Source organism: Staurois parvus, unplaced genomic scaffold (genome assembly GCF_062004578.1).
Source record: "Staurois parvus isolate SC_StPar_1 unplaced genomic scaffold, SC_StPar_1.0 ptg000597l, whole genome shotgun sequence".
Taxonomy (NCBI): Eukaryota; Metazoa; Chordata; class Amphibia; order Anura; family Ranidae; genus Staurois; species Staurois parvus.
This window is the reverse complement of record NW_028318393.1, coordinates 169,538-190,622: the sequence shown is the minus strand read 5'-3', so window position 1 is coordinate 190,622 and position 21,085 is coordinate 169,538. Positions and strand designations below refer to the sequence as shown.

General features: G+C 41.3%; 1 protein-coding gene across 1 annotated transcript in view; it reads right to left on the bottom strand.

Annotated features, from left to right (window-relative positions):
- The window catches only part of SLC25A38 (solute carrier family 25 member 38), a 74,942-nt gene that overhangs the window by 22,331 nt on the left and 31,526 nt on the right, over positions 1-21,085 (bottom strand). The window contains exons 3-4 of the mRNA XM_089692608.1: positions 18,675-18,854; positions 4,762-4,930 (exon numbers count right to left, since the gene is read on the bottom strand). Coding sequence (XP_089548734.1) covers positions 4,762-4,930; positions 18,675-18,854 — 349 coding nt within the window. The remainder of the gene's footprint in view (positions 1-4,761; positions 4,931-18,674; positions 18,855-21,085) is intronic.

The window sequence follows — 21,085 nt, the reverse complement described above, 5'->3', positions numbered from 1 at the left end:
GCGTGTCCCCCTGCCACGACTTTAGCCAAACTTCCTTCCTTGCTGAATTAATAAGGCCGGTAGACCTGGCCGTATATTTAAATAGTCTCAGCCGATGCATCTGCTATGTAAGCTACTGCCTTTACCAAATCACTTCCGGTGCTGTAGATCTCCTCCGCTGGTGTGCCTTGTTCTAGGTGGGACTGAAGCTGGCCTAGAAACATGTCCAGTGTGCGTGCAACGCAGGTGGTTGCCATCGCCGGTTTAAAATTTAACATGGATGCTTCACAAGCTCTCCTGAGGAAAGTATCGGCTCTCCATCGGGTCCTTTAGTGATCCTCCATTTTCAAATGACAGGCCCGTGTTTCTGAAGACTTTCTCAAGGGAGCGTCCAGTTTTGGGCAAGCTTCCCAGATTGAGGTATCCTCCTCAAAAGGAAATATCCTTCAAATTTTTGGTAAAGAATGCTTTTTTTTCTGGTACTTCCCAATCTCTTTTAATGGGTGTCCCATAAGGTGGCATGAACTGGAAATGTGCAACCTCCCATCTTCTGGAGTTCTGCGTACAGCTGGTCATGCAATGAGAGATCTTGCGGTTCTTCTTTTAGGTCTAGAGTGTCAGATTACTTTTAGGAGGCTTTGAATCTTTGAGCCCTGTGATCCGGTTCCCGATTTCTCCCTTTTCCAACTCCACGGAGTTGTAATATTCTTCGTCTGGGTCCACGGGTATGGGGTCTGGTCTTTTCTTTTTGGCTTGTGCGTAGCCTCCAGACGTGCCTGGCTGTGGTTTGTCTGGCACGGGCTCGTGCATTTGCTTCCTGAAGTTTCCTGTATTCTATTTGTCATAGAATACAGGGAATCTTTAAATAGGGACCCAGATTCTTTTTTAAGAAGCTTGTCGATGCACTCCTGGCAAAGTTGCTTTCTCTATGAGCTTGACAGTTTCTTCTTGCAGGTTGCACAATTTTGTTTTTTTTTTCACCCCCGCTGGGCCTGCTTTCTCCTCCCTTTCTTCCTCCAGAGAGGCCGCCTTACAGGAGAAATAAAGGCATAGAATCCCCTAGTAAACCGGGTTACTCTTGCATTTGCCACCTAGGAGTGCCATGTTAAAAAGAAAAAAGAACCCCCGGAAGGTGTGACTACTGCAGTGTGAAACGAGGAGAAAAAACAAGCATGCTGTAACAGCATAAGAGCATTTAGTCAGCCGTATGGCTCCTACCTTGGTGCTGGCCTCCCCCTGCTCTGACAGATCTGTCTCCATTGCAGTTCACTGCCGCCCTCAGTGGCGACTTTTCATGTGGGGTAGTGGGGCCCCACCCTCTCCCCTGGTCCAGTGGAGCTGACCTCCCCTCACAGCTGCCGTGGATGTTGAGCAGCTGTGGCATGGGCTGGTGTCCGGTCCGCCTCTTCCTATCTGGTGGTGAACGCTTCCTTGTTGCCGGAGCCCATGCATGCCCGGAAGTGACATGTAGGCCGGCAACACGTGCTCCGTAGTGATACCACTGCCATGATGGTGCCGACCGGCAAGCTGGCATCCAGCTCCAGCCAAGGTAAGAAGCACCTACAGGGTTGAGGCCCCCCGGCCCCCAAAGGTTCAGTGTGCAGGCCACCAACACCCCTGGTGTGCCTGCCTGGAGCTATACAAGAGAAGGGTGCCCCCCCTAGTCTTGCCACAAAAGGGAATTCCTAGGGATTTACCTGGATGCAGTCTGCCCGCAAGGTCCCTACCTTCCCTGGTAGGTGGGCACCCACTCCAGGAGGCCCCTGTACCCCACCAGACTTGAAAAAAAAAACACTGAAACTGAGGACCCAGGAATGGAGAAGATACTTATAGTGGAAAGAGTGGATCAGGTGTTTCCTGACGGGAAGAGGAACCCAACTCTCTCTCTTGTAAGATGTCCTGGAAGATGACTTGGGAAAAATGGTCTGGTTAGGAAGAAAACCTTCAGAGGCTGAAGTGGATATAGAACGGTTGATTATATGTAGCATTAAACATAATTAAATAAATTAAAAATGATACATTTCCTGTCAAGAAAAGGAAAGAGGATCCAAGAACGGACCTGCATTGAGGGCAGACTGCTTCTAATGCCTAAGTCTACATTTTGCAAAAATATAATGTGCATTTATTATTTTTCACAAATAAGCCTGCAAAGCATTGTAACTGCTCAGAGGTTCCCAGGTGCAATGCACAAGTCTCTTCCTCTTTCTACCAAGGTACGAACTTGTATGAACTTTTAGAGACCCAGAAGATGTGTCAATGGACTACAAGCATGGTAATCACTGCACTTGTGTTCCATTAATAGCAACATGTCCATCTACTGCAATGACAGATTGACTTATAGTTTATACATTCACTGTGAATGAATGGTGTTCAGGAAGGTACACACACACAAACTTCCTCTGCACCAGTCACCCAGGAGAAGAAACCCCACATGTGATCATAGGGGAGGTTGGTTTGGCACCATGTTACACCCATATTTACCCATAAACGCTAAAAATGTCAAGTGGTCCCTTCCTGAACTGCAATTTTTTTTAATATTTGTGCAATGGTGTATCGAGCAAATTTTCAGTAAAAATACAAAATAAAAAAAAAAAAAAAAAAACCAGGATAGCTTTAATGAGACAGACCCGATATCTTGTCTGCCCTCTACTGAAGCTAACAGAACACAGATCATGCTCCGTTAGCTTCTTCCCTGACCACAGAACCTAGGAAAAATGACACCTGGAATCAGAAGATCCTGGGATCTTTTTTAGCTAGGGAAAATCAGCAAATAGAAGTTCCTCTCCACTTGGTGACACCTGTCATGTGGGTACACTGATCATAGCATGCTGCACACCTTCTCCATTCAGAGAAAGCCTTGTATTAATTTTCACTGAATGCAAGGCTTTTTTGTGATTGGAGGAGGGGTGGATGGACTTCATAATCTGCTCTCCTATAATCATAGAAAGTTAGAATAATGAAAACAAGGTCTTGCCTGCATGAAGGTGGTGTACAAGTGACCTACTATAATCAGTGTACTACCACAGAATGAAAAGTCTTGGCAAAGGCTGCTTGGTGCTCACAGTACTTTGGAGGCTAAACATAAAATTCAATAAAAATACAGGCAATGACAACATCTACATAGAACAAGCAAAAACACACCACAACAAAATGAAACTGTCTATTCACCTAAAAGTTAAACCTTCAGAGTCTGAGACCAGTGGCTCTGGATCCTGGAAAGGACACCTGCAGTGCATAACACTAACTTGGTGATCTGCCATGACACTCAATGCAGACCTCATGTACTTGAAGCACTGTTCATGAATATTGGTGAGGTGAGATGCAGGAGCTACACAGTAAAATATCCAATTTTCAAACAACCAGGAAGTAACTTTGTGGCTGATTGGAGAGACTTCCTGGATTTCAAATACCTAGGCTTTTTTTGTAAAGTATTGTATAAACACTTGTCTCTATACAAACCATGAATATTAAAGCGGAACTAAACCCATCAATTTAATAGTTTAAAAAAAATCCACAAAACCTTGTAACCACTTACTGTATAGCGCTGCTCAGGGTACTCTGCTGGTAGAGAATCAGGTGTCTCACAGCAATGTAAGGAAGGGTGCAGGCTGTCTTGTGTTTGCGCCAGAAAGCAGTGAAGCATGAGGGGATGAGAGACACCACACACCGGGAATGCCAATTGTCACATTTACTTGTTCTCTCAACCAAACTAGCAAACAATCAAATGGCTGGGTTCCTAATTGATCACACGTGAAGCATCATGGCAGTTGAAGTCGCAGACTCTAAGATGGTAGCTTCCTGGACTGAAAAAGGATAGGAGGCTTAGTTCCGCTTTAATAATAATGAAACTACCAGAAGCTGATTCACTGAAGAAATTCCACTTCATTCAGCAAAGCTGGACACCAAGCTAAACTGAGGCTTGACAGAAGAGTTGGGATTATAACCACTAGGAGGGAGGCCACTTTTTAGGTTTCAAATTAGCGTATGAAAACTCCTGTAGATAGCAGCATAACCACAGGTTACAGAATTTGCAGAGCGAGTCACTTACTGAACAATTGAGAAACACTATTTATCAAAACAAATCAAACAAAAAATGTAATTAAAAGTGGTTGTAAACCTTTACATATACCCAGTGAAGAGTGGTCTCCGGTGATCGCAAAGATGAAACAAATCCTCCTACATAAATTGTACCTGATTACCTGCAGCCATCTGTCCCCCACATCCAAAGTGCTGAATTTACACAGGATCTGTAAGCTTTGAAAAGCAGGGGCGGGGAACTGAAGTTATATCAGTAAGAAGAGCTCTGAGCGCCCATTGGAGGAAAAGGACATGGCTCCCTTCACACAGTACCCTGTCACCATTTTTCTCTTGGTGTCAGGAAAATTTATCAAAAGTGACTCATGCTTATTGCAAAAGAACAAGGCAGCGGGCAGAAATGACACTTAGTGCTCTGGACCGAGACTAGTACACACTAAGACTGCATTCACACTTGAGCGTTTTGTAGCTTGAAGCTCGAAGCTTCAAAAAAGCTCAAACTTAAACTAAAAAGGAAACCAAAAAAACAAAACAAAAAACACTTGATCACGCGAACAGGCAACATAGAGAACAATTGATTTTTTAAGTTTGAGCTTTTTTTTGGAGCTTCAAAACGCTCAAATGAGAATGCAGCTTAAAGAGTGACATGATTTGCTTATATTTCATGTTTGAGGTTTACAACCACTTTAACAAGAAAAAAAAGTTAATACATTTTAGAAAAAGGAACGATTGGTTTCTAAAACTTACTCTGAAAAGCAAATCTTTTGGCTTGTGTGTAAAACATCAGATAGATGCCTGAAAAAGGAGCATCTCTGAGCAGTGTGGCAGTAAGACCACTATACAGGCCGCGAGCACCTTCAGTCCTGTATATGCTCCCCATGGCACCAAATACACTTTTATAGCTGTAGTTACCACTCTGAAAGACAGTAAAGAGAAACTATTTAGCATTTTGAAAGTAACAAATTCAAACTGCAACTGGATATTAATACCAGAGCAACAAAACAGGTAATGGTATATGTAGCCCCTTAACTAATAAAATCTTACCATATATATATATATATATATATATATATATATATATATATATATATATATATATATATATATATATATATATATATCTCTATATATATATATATATATCTATATCTATCTATATCATAGTCAAGCTTACAAAAATAAGCAGATTTTCTGGTAACTACTTTTCCCAGGAACCCTCCAGCTTGGCAACTGGAAATAAGGGAGTTCTATGCCAATATTGATTCATTGCAGTCTTGGAGGGTTCCTTGAGAGTTATTTTCCAAGACTGATTCACTAGAGGGTTGATTTTCTAAAAGGGAAATATACTGTGCACTGCAAGAGCCTTGCTCCTGAACGTAGTAAATGAGGTAAAGTTTGACTTTGCAAAGAATACCCAATCACATGCAAGGAAAATAAAAAAAACTGCATGTTTGCTTGCACATGATCGGATGATAAAAATCAGCAGAGCTTACTCTCATTTCAGAGCTTCCCCTCAGATCTACAGCACCTGCACTTGCAGTGCACAGACTATTTGCCTTTAGTAAAATCAACCCCTATGTCTCTATCATCTACAAAAAAAAGCAAAAAATAAGTTACACCACTTGCTGAAACTTTGCAGTCAAACGTCCAAAACTTGTGGTGCCTAAAGAGGTTCACAGCATTGGACAGCAAAAGGCTGGTGTTTGGGTTAATGATGAGCCACCTCATAGTCCATTCACAAGCCTTGCAGCTTGTAAACACCCAACCCGTATGAAGGTGCAAGCTGAAAGTTGCAGGGCTTGTCTGAAGGAGTGTGGCATTGCACCCCGATCCACTGATCACAGGTGCAATGCTTTTCAGGCTCCTTAGGGAAAAAATATTAAATGCACATTTTTTTCCTGCAAAAAATAAGTACATTTATTATTTTTTCCCAAAAAAGTGAACTTATCCTTCAACTATAGAGGCTGACCAATCAGTAGGTGATCTGACATGAATAATACATTTTTAGCATATTATTGACTAGACACAAGTTAAAAGATGAAGGTCTTACAAGTCCCATACTTACAGTTGTGTTCAAAATAATAGTGTGTTGAAAAAAATGAATAAAGCTCAAAATCCTTCTAATAGCTTTTATTTCCATACACACAAATGCATTGGGAACACTACACATTCTATTCCAAATCAAAAAACATGAAGAAAAATATCAAATGTGTTGTTCCTCTAAAAAAATTGAAGAAAAGTGAATATTAGACTGTTCAAAAAAATAGCAGTGTTTGTATTCTTCTTTACAAACTCAAAACATTCACTATATAAACTGAAAAATGTTTGAAGATTTTGCTTTCCTTTGAATCACTTAATATTTAGTTGTATAAGCACTGTTTCTGAGAACTGCTGTACATCTGTGTTGCATGGAGTCAACCAACTTCTGGCCCCTGTGAACAGGTATTCCGGCCCAGGATGATTGGACTACATTCCACAGTTCTTCTCTATTTCTTGGTTTTGCCTCAGAAACTGCATTTTTGATGTCCCCCCGCAAGTTTTCTATTGGATTAAGATCCGGGGATTGGGCTGGCCACTCCATAACGTCAATCTTGTTGGTCTGGAACCAAGATGATATACAGTATTTTTCGGACCATAAGACGCACTTTTTCTTCACCAAAAAGTGGGAGGAAAAGTACCTGCGTCTTATGGTGCGAATAGAAGAAGTTGCAGAGCGGCAGCGGGTCCCCCGGGACCTTCCGTTTCCAGGCTTTCTGGGGACTGCATCATCCCTCCCCCGCCCCGTGTCCAGGCTTCTCAGGGAGTGTTATTGGCAGAGCGGCAGCGGATCCCCCCTCACCTTACCTTGTCCTCGAGAAGCCGATCTGTGCAGGAGGCGCGATGCTGCTGCTGTGTCACCGCCGTATGCTATTGGAGGATAGCATGTAGTAGGCGGTGTTACAGTACACAGCAGTGCGCATGCCCCTCACTCCAGTCATCGGCTTCTGAGGTAAAATGTCGGTACACACTACACTACATTTTCCCAATAAACTGTTCCCAATAAAAAAAAACTGTTTTCCCTCTGTCCCTTTTTTCCTTTCAATTGTCACTCTTTTTCTTTCAATTGTCACTTTTGTGATCTGAAGTACCGTACCATATACGGTACTTCAGATATACGGTACCATAAACCATACTCCCATATATGGTACCATAAACCTGTATGAAAAATACCGTATACAGTATGCAGTGACAAAGCAAATGGTCAGTGGTCAGTGACAATGCAAATGGTGATTGCTCAGTGAAAACGCAAATGGTTAGTGTTCAATAGTAATCATTGAAGAAATTATGGTATACTGAAAGTTCCTTCATTTCTTGCAGAAAAATATTGTACCGTACTACTGTACCTCATTCTACAAAGATGCTGAAGCAGAAAAGAATAGCCTATAAAATTCCATACAAACTGGAGGTTATCAAATATGCTAAAAAGCATGGAAACAGAGCAGCGGAGAGGCATTTTGGGCCGCCTCCAACTTAAAAACTGATTAGAGAGTGGAGGAAACAGGAGGATCGGCTGCAAAAAGACAAAAGCAAGCACACTTTCCGTGGGCATGCTGCAAAGTGGCCAGAGTTGGAGGTGGACGTGAAAGAATGGATCATGCTTCATCGCAATAATGGCTTCTCCGTCTCAACAAAAATGATAATTTTTGAAGCGAAACGCATTGCTAAAGAGAGGGGCATTCAAGACTTTACAGGATCACCATCATGGTGCTACAGATTCATGAGAAGATGTGGTCTTGCTATGCGTACCAAAACCAGAATTGCCCAAAAAATGCCCAAAGAATACGAGGCTAAAATTCTGTCCTTTCACAATTTTGTTATCAAAGCCAGAAAGAAAAACAGCTTTGAAATTGGCCAGATTGGGAACATGGATGAAGTTCCGCTAACATCTGATGTGCCTTCTAATAGGACTGTCGACCTGAAGGGTGCCAAAACCATCACAGTGAAAACTTCAGGGCACGAGAAGACGCATTATACAGCTGTGTTGTCCTGCTGTGCCGATGGCACCAAATTGCCACCCATGCTGATTTTTAAAAGGAAAACATTTCCAAAAGATGCCATTCCAAGAGGTGTTGTGGTACACGTCCATGAAAAAGGATGGATGAATGACAATGGCATGAAAATATGGGTTGAAAAGGTGTGGTCCAAACATTCTGGAGGATTTCTGACAAAAACCTGCCCTATTAGTGCTTGACCAATTTAGAGCACATATTAGTGAACCAACCAAAAAGTGCTTCAAGGAAGTAAAGACCCATCTAGCTGTCATTCCCGGAGGTCTTACCAGCCAGTTGCAACCTCTTGATGTCTCCATAAACAAGCCATTTAAGGTCTTTATGAGAGAAGAGTGGAACAAGTGGATGGCTGATGGTAACCATGATTTGACACCCACTGGAAGAATGAAGAGGCCCACCATCACTCAAGCTTGCGAATGGGTGAAAAGATCATGGGACTCAGTGAAGGAAGAGATTGTTGTACAGTCGTTCAAAAATGTGGCATTAGCAATGCCTTAGATGGAAGTGAAGACTGTATTTTATACGAAGACAGCGAAGAAAGTGATGTCAGTGATTGTGACCAAATGAGCTTCATGAATTCTGACTCTAGCGAAGAAGAGTTCTTGGGGTTTTCAGAAGACTAGAGTACTCAAACCTTTGTCTTTATGTGTTTATGACAGTGATAATGGTTCTTAATGCCACTGTGGACTGCTGTTCAGTTTATATGGTTCAAATATTATTCTGTTATACTTTATTAAATATTTTATTACACTATTTGGTTCAGAATATTTCTTTTCCTATTTTTCTCCTCTAAAAACCAGGTGCGTCTTATGGTCAGGTGCGTCTTATGGTGCGAAAAATACGGTATATGTTTACTGGTGTGTTTGGGGTGGTTGTCTTGTTGGAACACCCATTTCAAGGGCATTTCCTCTTCAGCATAAGGCAGCATGACCTCTTCAAGTATTCTGATGTATTCAAACTGATCCATGATCCCTGGTATGCGATAAATAGGCCCAACACCATAATATGAGAAACATCCCCATATCATGTAGCTTGCGCAACCATGCTTCACTGTCTTCACAGTGTACTGTGGCTTGAATTCAGTGTTTGGGGGGTCGTCTGACAAACTGTCTCTGGCCACTAGACCCAAAAAGAACAATCTTACTTTCATCAGTCCACAAAATGTTGCGCCATTTCTCTTTAGGCCAGTCAATGTGCTCTTTGGCAAATTGTAACCTCTTCAGCACGTCTTTTTTTCAACAGTGGGACTTTGCGGGGGCTTCTTGCAGATAGCTTGGCTTCACATAGGCGTCTTCTAATTGTAACAGTACTCAAAGGTAACTTTACACCTTCTTTGATCTTCCTGGAGCTGATTGTTGGCTGAGTCCTTGCCAATTTGGCTATTCTTCTATCCATTCGAATGGTAGTTTTACGCTTTCTTCCACGTTTTTCAGGGTTTGGTTGCCATTTTAAAGCATTTTAGCTGAGCAGCCTATCATGTTTTGCACTTCTTTATATGTTTTCCCCTCTCCAATTAACTTTTTAATCAAGGTACGCTGTTCTTCTGAACAATGTCTGGAATGACCCATTTTCCTCAGAATTTCAGAGAAAAATGCACTGTAACCAGCATGTACATTTGCTGCCTTCCTTCCTTAAAGAAGGGCAATAATTGCCACCTGTTTTTCAAAGAATGAATGACCTCACTAATAGAACTCCACACTGCTATTATTTTGAACATGGCCCTTTCAATTAGTGATTCAATTACACAGAATCAGCATGTCATGACTGTTGGGTCTGTTGGATTTCTATTACTCTACTACACCTGCTAGTAAATTATTTACCATGTAGAAATATAATTTCTACCAAAAACAGTGATTGATCAGGTTAGTGATGTTATTATTTTGAACACAACTGTATGTAGCAGAAAATCATATTTGCCTCTTCTTCCCTGCCTTGTTGAGGCACTATTAAAATAACACTCCCATCATATTGTGGGACTAAAGAGTCCCACCAAACTGACCAATGAAATGAATATATCAAATCAGAAGTCCTTAAAATAGCAATACATTTACCAGGGCTTTAAATCAGTTAAAATATGGACACCTATTGGACCAGGTTAAACAGAGTCAAAGGGGTTGATTTACTAAAACTGGAGTGCGCAAAATCTGATGCAGCTCTGCATGGTAGCCAATCAGCATCTAAACTTCAGCTTGTTCAATTTAGATTACACAAAAAAATCTGGAAGCCGATTGGATTCTATGCATTCAAGAATCTAAGACCAATTATCAAATTATAGACAGAACCCTACAGACCAGCATTACGTGATCTATAGACAACATCTTTAAGGAAATTGCAAACTTTGCAGATAGTCAATTAAATACAATCAAATTAACATTATCATGGCTAATAGTTTTGTGGAGCTTCTAGTAACATCTGAGATGGACTGTAAAGAGCTATTTTGTTCGAAATCTAATGTTTACATCTGGAATGCCTTGAGAAGACTTTTCAATTTTGTGTATAATAGTTTTTCAACTACAATTTAACAAACAAACGAATAAAGGAAGAATCAGCCCTTAAATAGATAAGCCTGTAGAGAAAATTGTAGATAGGTTCTATATTAGCGTAAAATGCATTAAATGCCATTTCTTTAACTATTATTTATCTAAAAGGAGGCTCCACTGAACAGTTTTCCTCAGATTTCAGGATACACAGTATGCCTTCAGCTTGGATTCCCATTCCAATATAAAGAAGATTTATTAAAGAACAACCAAATGGCCAACATTGGTTAAATTAAATAGTTTACGTTAAAGTATTAGGCCAGTTTCACATCAGTGAGCTGCAGTTTGGGCACAGTGCGATTATATGCACATTTTGCATGAGGTTTTAGGTGCAACAACATTGCCTTCTATTAGACTGCGTATTTTCATGAAACGTGCATCAATGTTCTGCATGTTGCAATTTAAGAAAAACGCACAGTCTAATAGAAGTCAATGGGATTGCACCTAAAATCTCGAGCAAAACATGCATACATTCACAGCGCACTGATGTGAACATGGCCTTATATTCTACAATAATAGTTTAAACAGTCTGTATGTGTACAAAACTAAAGAATATATGTAAACCCAGGCACTAAATCTTGTTATAAATAATTTAACAATTTTTTTTAGATTTTAAAAACTAGTTATTAAAATAACAAAATGGCAATTTTGTCCTGACAGTCCTTGTTCAGACACTTTTTGCTATAGATTGAAAATGCCCTGTCCCTGTCTTCCAGTTGCGCTCCTGCTTTGTTACCTGGCCTAACAATACAGATCGCAAAGTCCAGTGGTATTAACATCAGGAAACTTGTCTTGAGAAACATTCAACCATGACTGGAGTGCATTTATGTAAACAGGTAGACAGGTGTTGAAAAAAGGCCAATATGAAACCATACATACAGTACAACCTATTAATTTTTGGCCAAGAACATAATTTCTGGGCTTTAATTTGGGATGTTAAGGGGGGGGGGGGTAGTATACAGGTCACTTTTCTTTAACTGATGGGATTTTGAAAAGCTGTTCCAAAAAGTGGGAAAGGCAAAACAAACCAGGGACCAAAGCATTGCCCAAAGTTATTTATATGACTGGATAACAATGCTGCCCATAGGATCTTATGCCCAAAGCTAGCATCAACCAATGAAGCAACATCCACATGGTGAAAAACTTAGTGAACAACAGACCAAACAGATGATCCCATCTCCTTTCAGAGATGAAGCCTGTAAAATGGTCAAGCAAATCCAATTCATCAGGAAATAACTACATAAGAAGCCAATAAACCCTTGCATAAACCTTCCAGAATGACAAGCAAATAGGTCTTTCAAAAGGAAGCAGCGACTGTTAGATGAAACCCAACAACCTTCACCATATCCAGCGTGTGCATACTCCTTTGGATGAGATGGTTAGAGACAAAATGAAGGAAGTTTGATGTCCTCTGATGTAAAATGTGTACAAAACCTTGCAGCTAATAAGAGGTTCTAGGTCTCCAACCAACCTTGATGACGAAAGGCTACATGATTGACCAGGCTACCAGCTTCAAGACCCCCCTGGCCAAGGTAATGACATTTAGAAAAAATACTTTGTAAAGCTGGCCATACATGGTTAAAATTCCAAAAGCATTGTCTTTAAAAAAATCTTTTCCAAGAAATTTTGTTCGAATTTTGCTCCATTAGTGTGTCACAGAAAAGGCTGCTTTCTGTGAGACCGTCAAATTTGAGTGATCGGGAATGTTGGAAGTATTTTGAAAAACAAACGAATTTTGAATCAATGATGGAATCGGGCAAGAAATGTAATTGAAAAGAGAAATGACATGTGACCTGGAAAGAAAAGAAAATTCTTGGCCACGAAAATTCTTTTCTGTAGCAACACGAAGTGAAACTGAAGGCTTGGTTGGTTGAATTTCAAAATCAATGGTGGCACCATCGGATTACAAAACGCATGAAATTTCCGATTTTCTAAAGAAAATTTGTTTGGAATTCAACCCATGTATGGCCTGCATAAGACAGGGTCATAAGACAGACTTCCTAAAGTTTGGGGCCTCTGCAGTGCAAAGAGCAACAAGTTAAGGTTTCATGGAGCCAAAGCATCTCCTGGAACCGAGCAAAGGAAACCTCCTTGAGTCCCAGGGCCCGCAAGCATTTGCAAAAAGCACCTTCCCTGCATCTAATTATACCAAATCTGTAGCTTGAGTTTTTTCTGTTTATCGTAGAAGAAAAAAAAAAAAATCTCACTGAACTGGTACCCACAGTCAAGTTCAGGTACTCTAAGCCTTGAATCAGAACTAGTGAAGACTTACAATCTCACAAGACCTCCTACTTTCTAGCTCCCTGGTCTCCTCCTCCCACGCCCGACTGCAGAACTTCTCCCATCCTCTGGAACTCACTGCCCCAATCCATCAGACTGTCACCTACCTTCCTCACCTTTAGGCGCACCCTGAAAACCCATCTCTTCAGGGAAGCCTACCCCACCTTAAACTAACAGCCGATCTCCTACCACTCCATCCCCCCACAGCCACTTCCCCCTGTACCACTATCCCCTCCCTCCTAGATTGTAAGCTCGAAAGAGCAGGGCCCTCGAACCCCTCATATATTGTTTTGTTACTGTATTGTCTCATGTACTGTCCCCCACTATAATGTACAGCGCTGAGCGAACCTTTCGGCGCTATATAAATACTGTATAATAATAATAATAGTGAAGACTTATGATCCATCTTAAGTTTCAGAAGGAACATAGAGAAATCTGCAAGCTGTAATAAAGTATTGGGGGTGCTACCCCTTAATGATAATATAGTGACAGGTAAAAAATGGGAATATCCTCCTGCGCTTAATATGAATAAGTCCCTATCCTAACAGCTGCTATCACTCTGCCTTAACCAATAAGTTGTGGTACTCTATAACTTAATATAGTGACAGGTGCCATGGCCAACCTAAAGGTTAGTGAGAGAAACCGGAAGTGCTGTCCCCCTATTGCAAAGCCTAAGAAGCATTGAGGTTTGGTACAAATAGGCAGTGAGTTCCAAAATGAAGAATCCATCTGTCCTTCCAGAGTAGGGCAACCTGGTTTGAATGAAAAGCTTGGTGACCTGAAAACTGTGCGAATTCCACACCGCATCAGTGTGAACCAGGGCTGAGATTGTAAGAGCTCTTGTGCATATGAACATTCATCCCAGCGCAGGTGTATAATATATCTTAAGTGACCTTAAGAGTCTCAGTCACTACCTGTATAAGGCTGTCCACGCATTCCTTATGTTAAGAGGTAGTATCCTAACTATGTAAAGCACCATCACAAGGAGAGGAAAGTGTCTGCACAAGAGCCATTAAAATGTTTCTTTAGCTTCCACAGCAAAATGCAAAACTAACTTGTAGGAACTTTTAGAACAGTACTGCAGATTAATTTTAGGCAAGTTGCACTTGTATGCAACAAACTGCTTCTATAATTCTATACACTGACAAATAAATAAAGAGGGATGCTGCTACAGTTTTGCATCAATTTAGTGCTGCAAATAAGGCCGTTCCTGCATAGAAATTAAAAGGCAACAATTTTTAACTGTCAAATTCTGTGACACTCCACAACAGTAACTATAAAGAAAATAATGGGTTTCAGATTTTTGTGTAGAAACAACTTTTACTGGTCACCCTTCAACACTTTTAAAATACCTGCTTTCTGGCTGCTTTAAGGCTTGTTGCACTGAAATTAGATGCATTGTTGTCTATGGGACATTGCACACAATTGGGTAAAGATCAGCAATACAGAGTTGAGTACACAGCAGTAAAACAAAAATAGAACATTTTTCATTTGAGTGCAGTCATTTATTTGCATTTACTTGTTTAGGCCCCTTGCACACGAGAGTCATAATTTACTAATTTTTACTCAGGAACTTGTGATGCCCATGTGCAAGGGGCTGAAAACGGTGTCTAATGACCTGAGTAAGATGGAGTAAAGGTGTATAAGCATATAGATGAGTAACATTTTCTTCATTGCCAGTATTGTGGCTCCTTGCACATGGGCGTCACAAGTTCCTGAGTAAAAATTAGTAAATTATGACTCCCTAGTTCAAGGGGCCAAAGGGTGTGAGCACAAGGAAGAGACTTGAAACTGTGTCAGCAACACGAGGGCAAAAATAATTTGAGCAAAAATTGCGAAAACTATGTTCATAGCAACATCTGGCAAGTCAGCACAAATCGCTGAAAATATTGGTTTGGGCATATCAAATCACACCTAGCAAATCAGCCCACTCTTTCAAAGCCTGCTTTGGGTAGTTTGATTGATTCATCACTAATGGTATCTGCTTCAAACCACAAAATACAACCGTTAGTTACTGATAACGGTATTTCTGCGTACCTTCCAGGATGGCACACCTCAGATATGAGAGGTTCCTCTCTACAGGAAACACAATCAATTGACAGTTGTTAAAAGTCCCTACCCTTCCCCTTGATTCTGTTTGCAATAAAGCAACTCCCAAACCAGTCCACAAGGGGAATAACTCTACCTAGGTACTCACCACTTACTACTTTTCTCCCCCCTTAATAGGGTGGGAAGTAGGCCTGCCATCCTGGAAGGTTCGCAGAAACACTTATCAGTAAGGAACGGTTGTATGTCTCCTCTCACCTTCCAGTACGGCACACTTGAGAGGATAGTCAAGTATCCGCAAGCCAACCATAGTGTGGGACCACTGCCTGCAGGACCTTCCTGCCAAACGCCAGGTCCTGCTTTGAGTGTACCTTCACTATATAAACATCCGATGAAGATATTTTGGCTGGATCCTATGGCTGATCTGTCAATCTGTCCACTGACGTCCCGACTTCTCCACCTGGATGCCGGATCTAGTAGAGTTTGCTCTTACTCCAAAAGCTGATGGAACCAGAAGAAACTCTGAATTTCGAAGGTTAGAGAGGTCCCCTGTCTAAACCATCTAGCAATTTCTTGCCTGTAACCACTTCTTAGAATCCCTCACAGGACTAAGCAGTAACTTGTTCTGTGAAACAAGGACACTACTTGGGCAAAGAGGATCCTGCCTAATGCTGATTTAGGAAAGGCTCCCTGACACGCTTTGTGGAATCTCCCTTTTTTTACCCCCATAAAAGGCAACACACATATGGGTAACAGATTTGAAGTAAGCTACTTGGGCTCAAAAAAGGCTGGACAGGTATGTACCCAACCACACCCATACCTATGGCTTCCTCACACATGAATGCTGGTATGCCAGCAATGAAAGTGCTCTATATAAACCCACCAAAGCTCCCTAAACACCTGCAGTAGAACACAAATAAATTAGGCAGAAAGGAGCTTGGTACATAATGACTGGAACTATTCCACAAATATCAAGTGTCCTGTGTGATGTCTGAATCCTGATTCCATTCCAACACCATTAGGTGCCTATTGGTACCGGTGAATGTTAAATTAAGCAGATCCCCGTTTCCGGAGATAAAGTCCGTATCAGCAATCGGACAATTACAGTTGCAAGAAAAAGTATGTGAACCCCTTGGGATTACGTGGAGTTTTGCATGAATTGGGCATAAAATGTGCTCTGAACGTCATCTAAGTCACAACAATAGAAGAACACAGTCTGCTGAACATAATACTACACAAACATTAGATGTTGCCATGGTTTAATTGCACATAACATGTAAACATTCACAGTGCAGGGAGGAAAAAGTATGTGAACCTTTGGACTTAATAACTGGTTGACCCTCCTTTGGCAGCAATAACCTCAACCAAACGTTTCCTGTAGTTGCAGATCAGACCTGCACAACGATCTGGAGTCATTTTGGACCACTCCTCTTCACAAAACTGTTTCAGTGTAGCAATATTCTTGGGATGTCTGGTGTGAATCGCTCTCTGAAGGTCATGCCATAGCATTTCAATCGGGTTGAGGTCAGGACTCTGACTGGGCCACTCCAGAAGGCGTATTCTGTGCTGTTGCAGCCATTGTTTTGTTGAATTACTTGTATGCTTTGGGTCATTGTCCTGTTGCATCACCCATCCTCTGCGGAGCTTCAGTTGGCGGACAGATGGTCGTACGTTTTCCTGCAAAATGTCTTGATAAACTCTGGAATTCATTTTCCCATCAATGACAACAATCCGTCCAGGTCCTGAGGCAGCAAAGCAGCCCCAAACCATGATGCTCCCTCCGCCATGTTTCACAGTGGGGATGAGGTTTTGATGTTGGTGTGCTGTGCCTTTTTTTCTCCACACATAGTGTTGTGTGTTCTTCCCAAACAACTCAATCTTGGTTTCATCTGTCCACAGTATATTTTGCCAGTAGTGCTGTGGAACATCCAGGTGCTCTTTTGCAAACTTCAAACGTGCTGCAATATTCTTTTTGGACAGCAATGGCTTCCTCCGTGGTGTCCTCCCATGTACTCCATTCTTGTTTAATGATTTCCTTATTGTAGATGTGTCAACAAAAATGTTAGCATGTGCCAGAGATTTCTGTAGGTCTTTAGCTGACACTCTGGGATTCTTCTTTACCTCATGCAGCATTCTGCGCTGTGCTCTTGCAGTCATTTTTACAGGACGACCATGCCTAGGGAGAGTAACAACAGTGCTAAACTTTCTCCATTTGTAGACAGTCTGTCTTACCGTGGACACATGAACATCAAGGCTTTTGGAGATACTTTGGTAACCCTTTCCAGCTTCATGCAAGTCAACAATTCTTGATCGTAGGTCTTCTGAGAGCTCTTTTCTGCGAGGCATGGTTCACATCAGACAGTGCTTCTTGAAACCAGTAAACCCAAAACAGGTGTGTGTTTTTTAAGGGCAGGACAGCTGTCAGCAACACATCCAATATCATCACACTGATTGGAGTCAAGGTTGGCTCACTCCTGGCTCCAATTAGCTCTGGGAGAAGTCATTAAGCTAGGGCCTCACATACTTTTTCCTCCCTGCACTGTGAATGTTTACATGTTATGTGCAATTAAACCATGGCAACATCTAATGTTTGTGTAGTATTATGTTCAGCAGACTGTGTTCTTCTATTGTTGTGACTTAGATGACGTTCAGAGCACATTTTATGCCCAATTCATGCAAAACTCCACGTAATCCCAAGGGGTTCACATACTTTTTCTTGCAACTGTATATCAGCTTGCTACATCATGTTCTGCACAGAGGACACATCTAGAACCATAACATACCAGACTAGGTATACAGGTCAGATTGGTAAGTTCTGATACATTGGGTCATACTTCACTGGGTAACTTCAGAATTTCTGCCTTATGGCAGTTTTTTGTGGTTCTTCCCATAGAAGTAAATTCTTGTACTAAGAAAGGTGATTCCATAGCCTTCCTCCAATGCTACATGACTTAAATTATATCCTCTAACCCTATCAGTTTGCAGGCCCAGGGAGTGCCTCTGGTATGCTTAAATGTAAGGAACTGGCCTCTGAAGTCTCTGCAGCCAGAATTCCTTCCAGAATATCATCCGAAGAGTCACAAGAGGAGGATAGCGGCCAATTTCACCCATGGTGTTGTCCTTCCTGGAAGGCTGCCAAGTTAAGCCATGTGTCCCACACATACCTCTCCAGGAACCCAAAAACTTTCCCAAAAGAATGGAAGGACATGGACATGACAGACAGACAGGGGTGGCTAGCAGACAGCCTCTCCCTCCCTGAGAGAGAGAGAGAGAGAGAGAGAGAGAGAGAGAGAGAGAGAGAGAGAGACAGACACTGACTATACAGTCTGCAGCAGTGGCGGAACACACTCCCCTGTGTCTAAATCGCCGCTGTACATCCAGGGCAACCCGTGAGAGACACTTGGCCTGCAGGATAGTTCATCCCTCTCTGGCCTCCCTTTGCCTGCCTCACAGGGGTACCATCCAACTCTCCCTGGACTTCTGGTCAGTGAAAATAACAAACGTTCTGCTGTGTAGGGAGAAACACATCAATACTGAGGGTCAAGGGGAAGGGTGGGGACAATTAATTGTGTTTCCTGAAAATGAGATTACTAACCTGTAAATTACCCCTCTGGGGAAAAAAAAAAAAAAGTTTAAAATCAAAATTAAGGGTTTGCAGTCATTACACATTCACGTCCAAATGATAAAGAACCCTCACAAATCAGTAAAATTTTCTGTTTTAATCTTAAAATCAATTAGTGCAACTCACCTCAAAACGAGTCTTTATGACAGTGAAGGGTAACATGCAAACTCCTGCCACTGTTCTGGATCCTGCTCCCAAAAAAACTGATTCCAGAGGGCTGATCTCCTTGACTGAGAAAAGTTGTTGTTTCAGGAAATAGAGGGTACTAAAGTAAATGCCAACTCCAGGAATACATCGTAGAAAGGACTGCAGAAACAAAGAAAGCATTAAAAAAAAAAAAAATCTTCAAACCTAGCAAAGTATTACACATTCAAATTATGAGGGTTTAAGAACAAATTATACCTTTGATACAACCGTCCTTTAATCAATTCCCCCACCACTTTTACTGCAGCACACATTCAAATTCTTTCCTCCATCTGGCGATATTCACTGTGTGGCCCTGCCGATTGCTGCATAGCCCTTCAAGCAAAAAATGTCCCCTCAGCGTCTTACTCTTGGTGTACATGCATGCAGCAACCCCATTTATTCCCATTAGTAAGTGGTACTCATTTATTCATATGGGTAAACTATACATGTGAGGTGCCAAAAGGTGGGAAGGGGCAGGGACATGAACACTAAAAAGTTGTGCAGAGATGGGCACACAACGGTCACTGGATCAAACAGAAAAGTAAATATTTGAGCTGGTAGGTTGCCCTCATGGGTTGGCAAAATTGATTAAAGGAAAATTGCTCTGAAAGGTACACTGGCCTTTTAAAGTTGAACTCCAGGAACAGCACAAATTAATACTAGTTGTGTTTATTAATACATCATAAATTGTAGTCAGTATAAGTGTTGTAGAGCTAAGAGTGGGAACAGAGGAAGCAGTTCAGATCAGATCATGTGCTGACAAGGAGCATGGTGACAAGACCAGAAAGGTGAGCTCAGCAATATGCGGTTTCTTCTTTGCTGTCCATTCACAGACTAGGAGTGGGTCTATGCCAGCCTAGGCTCAGAGGAAGTGGGCTGAAAGATAATAGCTGTCATTAACCTAGAACACACAGGAGGACATCTAGCTGTAGAAAAATAATGTGTAGAACAGCACCAGATTGAAAATATTGCAGCAAAAGCTCAGTTTCAAATCTATTTTGAATTGAATATTAATTTATTTTTGACCAAAGTTCTACCTTGAATGTAAAACTCAAAAGGAAGATCACATTCCCAATATTAGTTTGCCAAGACTGGTTTCCAAGTGCATCGATCCAGGGGTGCCAAATCTTATAGAATTTTTTAGGGCAGACCCAAATATTGTATTGGGTGTCCCTAAAAAAAAATAAAAATAAATAAAAATAAATAAAAAATGCATATTTTCAATACATTTCTAAATGTTTTTCAACTTTTTAATTCATTGGAAGATTATTTCCACCATTTGTGATGCAATGTTCCATACACTTTTCTAGATTCACATGAAGCTGATGCAATATCAATTTGAGCACATTCGTTCATGATGCGTTCAATTGATTCATATCTCTTTTTTTTGGAGTGTGCAAAAGGAGGTGTACTCAAAGAAAATAAGTCAAGGGAGGGCAAGCTTACAGTCATGGCCAAAAATATTGGCACCCCTGCACTTCTGTCAGATAATGCACAACTTCTCCTAGAAAATTGTTGCAATTACTAATGTTTAGGCATTCTCATGTTTATTTCTTTTGTTTGTATTGGTATGACATAAAAAAGTGGAGAAACAAAAGTCCAAATCTGACACATCCACGCAAAACCCCAAAAATGGACTGGATAGAATCATTGGCACCCTCAATAGAATATTTGGTAGCATACCCCTTGGAAAAAATAACTGAAATCAATGGCTCTCTCTGACCATCAGATTCTTACAAATCTCTACTGGGATTCTTGACTACTCTTCTTTCGCCAGCTGCTCCAGGTCTCTCAGATTGGAAGGGTTCCTTTTCCCAACTGCTGTTTTGAGATTTCTACACAGGTGCTCTATGGGATGGAGATGCTGTCCATTTCTGGGTACTTTTTGATGAGTGCTTTGGTCATTGTCCTGCTGTAAGACCCATGACCTCTGACGGTTACCCAACTTTCTGACACTGGGCCATACATTGCACCCCATAATTTTTTGGTAGTCTTAGATTTCATAATGCCATGCACACGGTCAAGACATCCAGTGTCTAACGAAGCAAAGCAACCCCAAAACATCAATGAACCTCCACCATGTTTGACTGTATTCTTTTATTTAAAGGTCTCTTTTGTTTTTCTGAAAACAGTAGAATTACGGGCTTTACCAAAAAGCTGTAATTTTGTTTTGCTTGTCCACAGCACATCCTCCCGAAAATATTTTGGCTTCCTCAGGTAAAATTTGGCAAACTCCAATCTGGCTTTATGTTTCTGTGTCAGCATTGGGGTCCTCCTGGGTCTCCTACCATAGTGGCCCCTTTCATTCAGATTGCAACATATAGTGTGAGCTGACACAGTTGTACCCTGTC